Raw genomic sequence first — 12466 nt, 5'->3', positions numbered from 1 at the left:
CTTTAATTAGGCCTGGCCTTAACCATGACCTTTTGTGTTTATTAAAATTGGTCTCTCTATCAGGTGGATTTACTGTGAGTGACAGTCTTCTGCTCTTTCACATGGAGCATACTGGCACCCAAAGTAGTTTTGTTCAGTGCCCGGAACTGCTGTGGCAAAGTGTACTTTTTGAGACCAATAATGTTTTTGCTTTTGCCAATGTTTGTTAAAATGGTGAGGGCCCAGCAACTCCCACACCAATAAGGTTTTACAAAAAAACATGCCTATAGAAGTTACGCATTGACAAAACCAAATGACTGACCTCCAATTTCAGACCTGCTGGCTTTGCCAATGCTTGTTTATTTTTGTTTTCCGTAATTGTATTTAAACTGGTTACACTGATTTTCCATTAGGAATATTTTTGGGAAATACTAGCATACATCAACATGTTACTAAATGATGCTGCAAAGATATGATACCTAAAATCTTACAGTAGTTTATCGAAATGTTTTTTCCTACTTGCATTTTTTTGTGAACATTTTATTTTGAAAGCAAAGAATCATCACTCTTGCTTTGAAGCTTCTGCAAATATTTGCATATAATCAGAGAGCATTCTGGGAGCATTATACATAGCCTCATGTTACTGAACTTTGAAAACGTGTGTTCAATTTTATACTGGAACCACTGTCAGTAGTGCAGTCCGAGCTGACAACATTTACTTTGAGCGCTCACCCTAATAATAAAGGTATTCAATTAATGAACCATAAATACAAGTTTGAACAGCATTAACACATGGACACACATTACCTAAACTGTAGACAATGCCCTTCCCTGATCTAAAATGTGGTACTGCAAACTGGCAGCCAAAGGGTTTGTACTGCAGGGGGTTGGGCCTACTTGTCCCAAGGACATAATACACATTACAGCTTGTTGTCCTTGACCCCATTCAATATTTCCTGGGCGGTGGGCTATAGGAATTCCACATCCCTGTCCATAAGAACATAGGCATAACATGAATGATGTGGAAGAGATTTGAATGGCCCTACCAGATCAATTCCCTATTTCTTTCCGGGGCCAGAAGTACATTCTATCTACATTGGTGTAGACGTTTTAAGTGACTTATCACAAGTGGCACAAACTGGACAATCTTTAACTAATTGATCAATTTCTACGTCCATTTGTGGCCACCAATGAGATGAGATAAGATGCGTATACCCTTCTTTTAGTTAAAGTGGCACCCAAATGTCCCTTGTTTGCTGTTTTCAGAATTACATGCTTAAGGGTCACAGGATATATCATTTTAGCAGCTCTCAAGAGTAAACCATCCTCTATGATAAATTGACTGTTTCTGTGGTTAAAGTAATGATTTACAAATAGAGCATGGTTTAAACATAGTCACCTACCTGTCATGGGTACGAGTCGGTGCTGCTTGTTTGCAGTCAGCATGGCTGTTGAGGTGTTTGTAAAGCAAAGTATGCTTGTTGCTCACGTTCTTTAAAGTGAGGCTGGCATCGGTCACATAGCATGCGTAATAGTTGCACAAGTCTATTTCCACTTTCTTGTGAGTACCTTCCTCTCTCTTTTCCTTGAGTATCTGACAATAATGACCCAAACGGCTGTATCCTATATGGTAGCATGCCTGAAACGTCTTTTTGCTCAACTGGTGAGTCGCACGAAGACCACCGCTGCTAGACAAGTACAAGGCATGAGCAAAGATTGAGGCGAAGCCCTAGGGTAGCGTTGATTTCCTTGCAGGTTCTGATTTGGAGACTGACCTACACATCCAAAAGCAAGTGGTGTGGTTGCCTCACTCTTGAAGTGGCATGAATCAAACCGCGGGAGCACAAACTTTCTCAGAAGGCAACAATGCCCACAAAACCCAGTATTTTGTAGATAAAATCTTGTTTAAACTTCTCAGAATTCTGAAAGATGCCACTTCCTTTGATTTTGTTTTCTTTAATTCTCATTTTGATTAAGTTCTTAAAAGACGTAGCTGCTTTCTCATATGAGTTTTTATGGAGCCACACATCAAAACTTCTTATTGGGAAGAACAGTATTATGTATTTTGCGGGTGAAACAAAACCTATTACCTGAATCCTACCTGCTTCAACCTCCTTCTGGCATCCGCCAACATCAGTAGTGTTGACCATATTTTTAAGTTGCAGCTCCTTAAATCTTCCTCCTGCAGAAAAAATGTGTTGTCTTGAAATGTCTACTTTTGCGTCTTTTTCATGTGAAACATATACTTCATGTTTGTATTTATGCTTCTATAAATTAAAGAGAATATGATTATTTATTTCTTGCAGCACTGTCTAATGACGTCAAATAAGCTTTCAAGTTGCACTATAAGCAATAGCTATTGGAACAATGTATTGGTGAAAGAATTTGGGATGTCCACCACCATCAAAGATTGATTAAATCAAGCAATTCTGTTTGTAGTCTGTCAATATATTGTTTTAGAGATTGGCTAAAAATCCCGTCAATAAAATGTAATTGCTTGAATTTTATAAACACATTACATCATCATTGGATGCACAAACCAGTTTCTTTTCCTTTTTACATTGATCTGGAATTTCCTTGTATTCATCTCGGTTGTGCATTGTACTTATGTTCAGAACACCCTATATTTTGTGGTTGATTTGTCTTTTTTGTTAGACGTTGGTGCTACCTGTTCCTTCTGCCACTAATTTCCAAATTGTGACTATTTTTCTCGCTTAGGTCCTGGGTCCTGGCATTGGAGTATTAGCAATCTCGAAAGGTGCAGAGATTGCCTTGACTATGGCTGCATTCCTGAAGCAGGTGAAGGCAACGGTGTGCATTAATGGACCCAGCAGTATGAATGGAACCCCGTACCACTATAAAGAGCTACACATGCCTTGCTCACCATACCGCACTGAAAGGATTTGCTGGACTGATTCTGGGGCTGTTAATGTCTCCCACTTGCTGGTGGACCCTCGAGATCCTGAGTGCCAGAACTGCTTGATCCCTGTTGAGAGAGCTGTGGGTCATATTCTTTTTATTGCCGGCTGTGACGACAGGATCTTGAATAGCAAGATGTATGCTGAGGTGGCAATGGAGCGGCTGAGGAAGCATGGAAGAAAAAATGGTCGTGTTCTGTTTTACCCAGCTGCTGGCCACCTGATCGAGCCCCCATGTCTGCCATTTTGCAGAATGTCACATGTCACAAACTTTGCAGAGCCCATGTTCTGGGGAGGGGAGTTGGTGGCTCACGCTAAAGCACAGGAACATTCGTGGTTGGAAATCCAAAGGTTCTTTCAGTTGTACTTGGGACATGGTCCTCTGGAAGTCAGCAAACTCTAAACCTCTTACCATCCCACCCTCAAGAAGATTATTATACTGATTCAAAATGATAGAGCTGGAAAAGAAGAGCTAGAGGTCAATTTAGAAAATTGAGGATTATGTGAAGGCGGGCGAAGAGTTTGGAGAAGCAGAGGCAGATTTCTAAGATAGACAAAGAAATTACAGATTAGGTGCTAAATGAAATATTGGACAACATTCAATCAAAACATGCATGTCCCACATAAGGCCCTGAAAGGCAGAGGCCTTTCTGGGCCTTCTGCCAGTTGGAAGTCAACTGTTCCCAAGACCTTGACGATAGTGCCTAAAATCATCACTACTTAGCCAAAAATCTTATAGGAAATTGCTGTTTCCAATGCAAAAAATATTCAACCTCCGGACCTCCTCCTCCTTTCATGCAAGACATGATTGATAGCAAGTCCTGTGTAATAGAAACTTCTTGAAGTAAGAAGGAGATGAGTAGATTAGGCCCGGAGCAGATCTTTACGCTGGAATGAGGTATATCCTCTGGAAACTTAAAGGATTTTGGGTGATCAGTTTACGGAAGACATGTTGGCTGGAGGGTGAAGGGACTATAATACCACCATAGGATAAATGAAGTATGCCACCCTGTGGTCCTCAGGTCTGATTAGTATATTGTATCAACTTTAAAGTTCAGAAATATTCTAGGGAGCAATGAAGATTTTCCACTGGTAAACGTGTGCATTTCTTCTTAGAATGAGCTCAGTATAAAGAATTGTTGGCTAAGGCCAAAGTGGACTTTTTCCTCAATTCTATTCTATCAGCACCAAATAGCGCCAGAGCTCTTTTTAAGATCATTAGGGACCTCTCTAACCCCACTAGTGTGGGAAATAAGGTGGTAGCATCACAGATGTTATGCAATAAAATCGCCTCCCATTTTGAGGAGAAAATTGCTAATATTGTAGGGGGGCTTACCATGTCCGACCCCTCTCCGATAAATGTTATTGGACAATCGCCCCTGGTAGAACAAGGGGGAGTAACCTCACTGGAGCACTTTACACCACTCACTAATGAGCTGTTTAATAAATGTGCACAGAATGTGAGGTCAGGGTCTCCATTAGACCCCATACCTAACAGGATCTGGAAAGATCATGCTTCGGCTTTGCTCCCACGACTTTGGCAGATATGCTGTCAATCCCTGAATGAAGGGATGGTGCCTGAAACACGGAAGCTGGCTGTGGTTACTCCACTATTAAAAAAACCATCTCTGGATCCAGGAGACCCTACTAGCTTTAGGCCCATTTCCCTGCTACCTTTTCCTATCAAAATCCTTGAAAAGGTAGTGAGTAGCTCTCTTTCTGGGTATCTGGAGGAGTTCTATCTCTTGGATAAGAGCCAGTTTGGCTTTAGGCCAAGTCATGGAACGGAGACAGCCCTGGTCACGGTGCTGGACAACCTCCGGATGCGGGCTGACAGAGGCCTCTCATCGGTAATGGTCCTCTTAGACATGTCAGCCGCATTTGATACGGTAAACCACCGAATCTTGCTGAACAGACTGGAGCATTTGGGAGTTAAGGGATGTGCCTTGAGATGGATACGATCTTATCTCACAGGGAGACAACAACTGGTTTCCCTGCCCCCTTTTACATCCAGCAAGACCTTGGTGGAACATGGGGTCCCCAGGGATCAGCCATCAGCCCCATTCTTTTTAATATTTATCTGCAGCCACTAATTCCTATCATCAAGGCGCATGGGGTTGATATTGTCAATTACGCGGACGACACCCAACTGGTGTTCTCACTAGAGGGAAAGGATGCCATAAATATGGATGAATTCCAGAAATGTATGAGTCAGACCTCGGACTGGCTCAGGGCTAACTCCCTGCAATTTAACGGAGGCAAGACTGAGGTGATCTACTGTTCCCCAGCGAGAGTAAGGGATATGCCTTTTGACTTTAGACTGGCCCCAGATATGGATCCCATTGTCCCTGCGACTTCGGTGCGGAATTTGGGGGTCATGTTCGACAATGATCTGCAAATGACTTCGCAAGTTAAAAAAACTGGGGGGGTATGCTTTGCCCTTATGAAAGCTCTACGGCAGATTCTACCCTTCCTGCCGATGGAAAAAAGACCATTGGTAGTTTGCAGTATTATCCTGAGTAGGCTGGACTACTGCAACTCTCTGTATTTAGGAGCACCTCTTTACATCTTTCAGAGATTGCAGAGGGTCCACTCTATGGCAGCCAAATTGGCGCTGACTAGGAAACGTGACTCTTCAACCACGTTGGCGCTTCAAGAGCTTCATTGGCTTCCTATGAGGGAAAGGGTCAAATTTAAATCCCTGTGCATTGTCTATAAAGCGGCACATGGCCTTGGCCCTTTTTCCTTACAGGAGAAGATCTCCTGGTACAAACCTCAAAGGACTCTCCGTTCCTCGAACGCTTTTTTGTTAAACACTGGCAGGATTAAGAAGGCCCGAATGGGAGGTAGGGCTTTTAGCACTGTGGCCCCACGTTACTGGAATGAACTCCCGTTGAATATCAGACAGGCTAACTCTCTGATGGAGTTTAGGCGAAATCTGAAAACCTGGCTCTTTCCTAGGGAGGGGTCTATGGCCTCTTAACTTCCCTAGTGCTGGTTTGGCTTCCGCTCATTTATCTCTCCCCTTCTATCTGTCTCTGCTGATGCACTTTTTGTTGGTTTAAAGGTTCTATTCCATCACAGTCTATGCGCCAAGATACCCGGTGGGTGATAGTTGCGCGATATAAAAACTAAATACAAATACAAATACAAAAGTATAATTTAGGCAGGTTTTCTGTGATAAAAGGAATATTCTGTACTGTAAATGGAAAGTAATGCCAAAGGTTTTATTTTCTCTCCTTTCAAAACAGTAGTGATACCTAACCTTTATGGGGCCCGAAAGGGATACCAACTGAAGGTAGAATTTAGACACATAAAATGTTACTTGGGCTTTTGTATAGCATGAATAAACCAGATAAGGTGTTGTGTTGAGAAGGGGTGTAAACCATAGTTGTGGTGATAGCGGTCTCATGAATGGAGAAGAGCCACGTATTTTCTTGAGTTACAACAGTTCTATCATGCATCAATTATGGACAGGAAAGAAGGTCCATAGTGATAGTGTCAGTACTGGGTATTTCCTCCACGCCTTCTCTTCTGAAATTGAGCAGAATGTGGCTAGGAGACCTGAGGTTCCCAAGCAGTAGAAATAGTAGAAGGGAGCCACGGAGAATATTTGGAGCTAAGGTAGAGACTTTTTATTCATTTGGCCAAATAGTTTTTGATGCCTTGGAAGTAATGTGTTGTGCAAGACAAGGCTTTTCTGTGACCAAGACGCATACCATGATGGCTGATACCGCCAGGTGTTTTATCTCGTCTTGATTGGTAAGGTATTCTAGTCTGTAAGAGATGGAAGGTACATGAGGGAGACCACCATTGAGCTCTTTTAGGTGTGATTTAATTTAAAGTCAAATTTTTAAATCTAGGTTCCTGACCATTTTATAGACATGGTGAATGAACCCTTACTTTATCCACAGTAGACATTGGGCCAGATATCAAATCCACCCCTTTGTCTCTACTATCTTTCAATGGCTAGTATTTAACCTACTTGCTCCCTTTTTTCACCACTCACAACCTGACAGATCCTCTTAAATTGGTTTCATGTTGTGTAATTCTGCTGAAACTACTATGCAGTGTGTCCGAATTCACAACCTTTGCTTTTCATCACTTTCCTTCCCTCCTCATACTTCTTAATCTCTCTGCCGTTTTGACACTGGGGCCTTTACAACCTACAGTCTTCACTATCCACTCTTGGCATCACAACCTTGGCATTACATTGGGTCTCTCTCTGACCGTTGTCTCTCTACATTTTACTGGTCGCGCTCAACCTTCCTCCTTGAGCTCACATCTCCAAACACCTCAGAAACCTACACTGGCTCCCAATTTACAAACACATGCACTTCACAATTCTCACTCTCACCTTCAAGGCACTGCACAATCTAGACCTTTCCTACCTTCCGCTTCCACACCCAGACCATACACCTCAGATTGGCTGGACTACACCTTGCCCACATTCCCTTTATTTTACACACCATTATGGGTGGATGCACCTTCTACCACATCTCTCCCAACACCGGGAATGAGCTAGCATCTGAGAAGCCTACTCCCTTCTAGAATTAAGAAGAAAACTGCAAACCTGGCTTTTCTGCTAGGCTGTATTCAGGTGATCAGTTAGGGCCATATGTGTCAACATTGGTTTTTGCGATTCTCAAATGCGATTCTTAGCGAATCGCATTTTGTGAATTGCTAAACCCAATGTAAATAAAAGATCGCGATTCCCAGAAATTCGCGGAATAAAATGCTAATACCTATTTTGCGAATCCTTAATTGCGAAATCGCAAATAAGGAATCGCAATTTAAGAGAATCGGCAATTCAGGTGCAGCCTGATGACATCACAACCAGGAAGTATGACTGCCCATGCTGCACCTGTTTGCCAGAAGCTGAGTGAGAGGCTGGGAGGAGAGGGAGAGAAGTGTGCACTGCAAGTGAGAGAAGGAAAAATGGATCCTCAAGAGAAGCAGCAGGAGTAGATTGTAAGAAAAAGGAAGCAAACATTTAGTTAGAGGGAGCAGGAGGTGCTCATCCAGGAAATGGTAGTTAGCCATGAGCTCTTGTTTGGAAAGAAATCCCTACTTGTGCTAGAGGCACGTAAAAGGAAAATTTGGCTTGAAATCCAAGAGAAGGTGAATGCCATCGGCGTGACCCACCGCACTGTTGAGGACCTCCGCAAAAGGTGGTACGACATGCACCAAAGATAAAAGGAAAAGGTGGCGACAAGATTGGCGGAGGCAAAGAAGACCGGTGGGGGGACATCCACAGCAACTGAGTCTACGCCCCTTGAGGAGTTGGTGGAGGGTACCCTTCAGCCCGAGAGTGGCATGGCTGACCTGGACAGCTCCGACCCCCCCAAACACCAGACAAGGTAAGATGCATGCCATTACTCCCCCTGATACATCACCACCTCACTCACACACTTAGGAGAAACACAGACACCAAACATGAATGCAAATCCAGTACATGTCAACAAGCACACCCAGCAATGCATTATGGGAGATGTAGTGCACATGCACCAAACAGTGGAGCAGTGAGACACAGCAAGGTAGAATAAGGATGAGTAATTCAGGAAAGGCTAAAAACAGACAGATGGTACTCATGTAATTCAAAATCTGAGAACTGTATTGCATTACCAATGCAAGGCCGGACAACAAATTAATGTGTGCATTTACATTCACAGCACCACCTGAAACACAGGAATTAATTGCAGAAGGTGAAAATGCATCCACCAATGAAGACCAGGCCGGCAGCAGGATGAAGGCAGACCAGCAATCCCTGTGCCATGCAGACAGCGCCTCATAGTGCCACCTCTCCCACTGCTGGAGGCAGGACCGCAGGACACAAGTGGCGAAGACCAGGCAGTCCAGAGCCTGCATGCAGGACAGCACACAGCACAGTCCCCTGTCCATCATAGTGAAGAGAGTGGGTCCAGAAGCAGGAAACGGCTGTCCACCAGCGCTGCTGCTGTAGGTGAAGAGACTGTTTTCTGGGCTTGAAGGCACCATGGTCAAAGTCCAGCGCCTGCAAGCTAAAGCATTAAGGTCAATCCAGCGCCAGTTTACCACACACAATCACAACATGACCGAGATGAGGGATGGTTTCATAGGCATGACAGGTGCACTCGAAGGACTGTGTACAGAGATGAGGAGAGACCGGGCAGCCAGGCTCAGGGAGAGACGTCTCCACAGCCCGCTGGACATGTACACCAAAGCTGTGAACCACCTATGGACTGCCACGTCCTTGCTGGCACGTCGGTGTGCTAGCATGCAGCACTGCTGCCAGGATGTGACTAGGGGCCTGGTGCAGGTACACATGCCGTGGACCAGCTGCGGGCAGCTGCCACAGGTGGCACAGGACCCCTGAGCTCATTGGAGAGTGAGGATCAGTCCAGCAGGAGCTGCATCACTCCACCAATTCCCCAGGACCGACGGCGGAGTGCGCAACAGTGGAGAACAGCCGAAGACTCGAGGGAGGACAGTGGGCACCCTGAGTGAGGGGCAACAGGCCGTTCCCGCAGGAGATACAGTGGGATCAGTGGCACAAGGCAATGTGTGAGCCAACACATTGCCTCTTGACTCATGTATGAAGGACATCCTTGCACTGTGACTCTAAAATGTGCATGCAATTGTGATTAAGCCAGGCTGTGTGACAGATATGTTCCTGCCCCTAAGGAAATAAAAAACACAGTCGTGCACCAATCTGTAGCATTGTGTCCTCATTACTCACCTAGAAATAGTTCTGTGTGATCTCATCTCGTCTCTGGCTCCCGGCAGCCGCACCGACACCACCTGCTGGTCTGAACCCTGGAGCTGGGTCCTCCTCATCTGATGGCTCGGAATCTGTGAGCTCCACTGGGGTGCCTTTTTTGGTTGCGATGTTGTGTAGCATGGCACATGTGGCCACGATTTTGAAGCATGTCTCTGGGCTGTACTGTAGCGCTCCTCCACTCTTATGAAGGCAGCGGAAACGGCTCTTAAGGATTCCAAATGTTTTCTCAATGGCACAGTGTGTGGCTCTGTGGGCGCTGTTATACCTCGGCTCCCCTGCAGTGGTTGGATGCAGGTACGGGGTCAGGATGTAGTCACATACAGCATATGCACTGTCACCTGCAGGGTGACAAGAATTAGGTTAAACACTGTCCAGCCACTTCAGACCTTTACTGAATGTGTGTTTGAAAGCCATGCATTTACCTAGCAGATAGCCCTCACCAAACTCTCCATCTGTGAGTCGGCGATTTATTCCACTGTGGCGAAAAATGAATGAGTCGTGTGTGCTGCCAGTGTATTTAGCAACAATATCAGTGATTACATGTTTGGCATTGCACACCACCTGTATGTTCAGAGAGTGATAGGACTTGCGATTCCTGAACACATACTCATCCTGTGAGGGGGGAGAGTGCGACATGGGTCCCATCTATGCAGCCAATTACGTGGGGGAATTGGGCTATCTGGTAGAAATCATGCTTGGTCTGATCGAGTGCCTGTTGTGTGCTGGGGAATTGGATGTGGTGATGCAGCCTCTGTACCATTGCATCAAGGAAAGCGTGGAAGAAGTGCGACAGTGCACTCTGTGAGACCCCTCCTGCTGTGGCTATCCCCCCCTGAAAACTCCCTGATGCCAGTAAGTGCAGTGAGCACAGGACCTGTATATGGGTGGTAATGGTGTGTGCCCTGAGTGTGGGGTGTTCTAGTATGGGTTTGAGCTCCTCTTTTAAGTTCAGGATGCTGTCTGCGTCCAGCCTGTAGTTCACATGGATCTCCTCCTTGGTCTGCTGGAACAGGGTGATGCACGCTCTGAAGATCCTTTCCTGGCGTCTCCTTCTCAGTGCAGCAGCTATGATTCGCAGCCTCCTGGCTATCACATACAGCCCAGCCATTGTGAAACCCCCTGTAGCATTGTGGGCCTGTTTATATTGGTTTCACCTGGTTACCACCTGCTCAGAGTTGATGGTAATTGCGATGTGCAAAATGGTGATTTTCGCAAATTCGCAAATTGCGATTTTTACCTGCATTTCGTTTTGCGAATTCGCTATTTGCGAGCAGGTTATTAGCGAATATAGCAAATAACGTGTCGCTGATTGCGAGTTCGCATTTTTCTTCGCAGATTCCCTTCCTCGCAAAATTGGTAATGGCAAAATTTGCGATTGCCGTTTTTGCGCACCGGATGCCCTTCTTACATGGTAACACTCAGTTTTTTTGCGATTCGCAGTGTTTGCGATCGCAAAACAGATTCATACATTTGGCCATCTGTTCCTTTTAAGGCACCTGGAAACCTGCCCCAGTGATGGGCGCGCCTTACAAATCTCAATAACATATCATTCACCAAAGCATCTTAACTTATGAGTTAACCCAGATCTTCAACATCGTCAAATCCTTTCCCTCTTCCTCTTGAAGGTCTTCTACAGTCCACCCCTTGAAACGTTTAAGCAATTTATGATATGACTAAAATTAAAAATGTCTGGAAGCCTTTAGAAGATGGAGATGTAATGCCTTTCAAATATAAGGGCAGATAGTTTAGACAATGGCCATACAACAGATGGTAGAATGCTCAAAGAGCCTGAATTCTCTGGCAGTCTTAACCTCCTCCTCAACCTGAAACCTCTGTGCACAGTTTGCCAATCTCAGTCCTTCAAGTTCTTGGAATTCTCTGCCAACTGAAACCCGCTCCAACTCTCTTTTGCCCACTGTGATGGCCACTGCTAAAGTTCACCTGAGGTTAGGAGAATCCGAATTTTCATCTAGACTGTAAATATGTGTACTTGATATCTTTGTTTATGTTGTCCTCTCTGTGTACAGAATAATGTTATATCACAATTTCATATTTTATAACACACAACTCGACCAGAAGGGTGTCAGCATGCTGTAGATAAAAATATAAAAATGTACACCATAGAGAGCAATAATGTGAGCAATGTAAACATGGCATAGTAGCACCTTGGGGGAAAATGTACATTTCTAAGAGAGGTTCCACACAAAAGTTAGAACTGTAACTAAATTAATCCCCAGAACGACAATATGTTTAATATTTAAAAAATAATTAACAACTCGCCCAACGTACCAAGTTAACACATAAAGAAATGGTCAACAGATCTGCGCAAATTGGAAGATAAAGAATGGGGGGTGGGTAATACGGGCGCAAAGAGAGGTGGCCATAACATCAGTGTTCAAGCTAGGGCAGTTGAAGATCTTGCACAGGATCTTATAACAAGATACAAATGGTTAAATTTGGCAGAGCGAACAGCCAATGATTTCTCGTGGGTCGTGAACTAACAGGCACTTTGCTGCACATAAAGTCTCCCTGTTCCCAATGGAACTAAGTGCAAACCTGTTCTGGGTTTATAGGAGCAAGAGACCCCTTCCAAATATGTAAAACTGGTTTGCACTTGTCACACATTGCATTGATTTTGATTAACCATACAGCAGAAGTAAATTGACTGTCACACAGGTAAAGCATTCGAAATTTCTCAAGTAAAATATGGTTCTGAAGTAATGTTCTATGAGGGAAACAAATTACATTTCAAATTTGGGAGTAAGTGCTAATGAGGGAATGATGAGTATGAACTTTATTGTGTTATATT

At 44.4% G+C, this 12466-nt stretch overlaps 1 protein-coding gene across 1 annotated transcript in view; it reads left to right on the top strand.

The window, feature by feature from the left end:
* LOC146839626 (acyl-coenzyme A amino acid N-acyltransferase 2-like) overlaps window positions 1-9587 on the top strand; it is a 66513-nt gene extending 56926 nt beyond the window's left edge. Inside the window, exons 4-5 of the mRNA XM_085651711.1 lie at window positions 2698-8257; window positions 8570-9587. Coding sequence (XP_085507837.1) covers window positions 2698-3300 — 603 coding nt within the window. The 3' untranslated portion in view covers window positions 3301-8257; window positions 8570-9587. The remainder of the gene's footprint in view (window positions 1-2697; window positions 8258-8569) is intronic.
* Window positions 9588-12466: the final 2879 nt, after the last annotated feature.

This window comes from Triturus cristatus, chromosome 4_1 (genome assembly GCF_964204655.1).
Source record: "Triturus cristatus chromosome 4_1, aTriCri1.1, whole genome shotgun sequence".
Lineage (NCBI taxonomy): Eukaryota > Metazoa > Chordata > Amphibia > Caudata > Salamandridae > Triturus > Triturus cristatus.
Note: the sequence above shows the minus strand (reverse complement) of the source record. Positions and strands in the feature narration are given on the sequence as shown.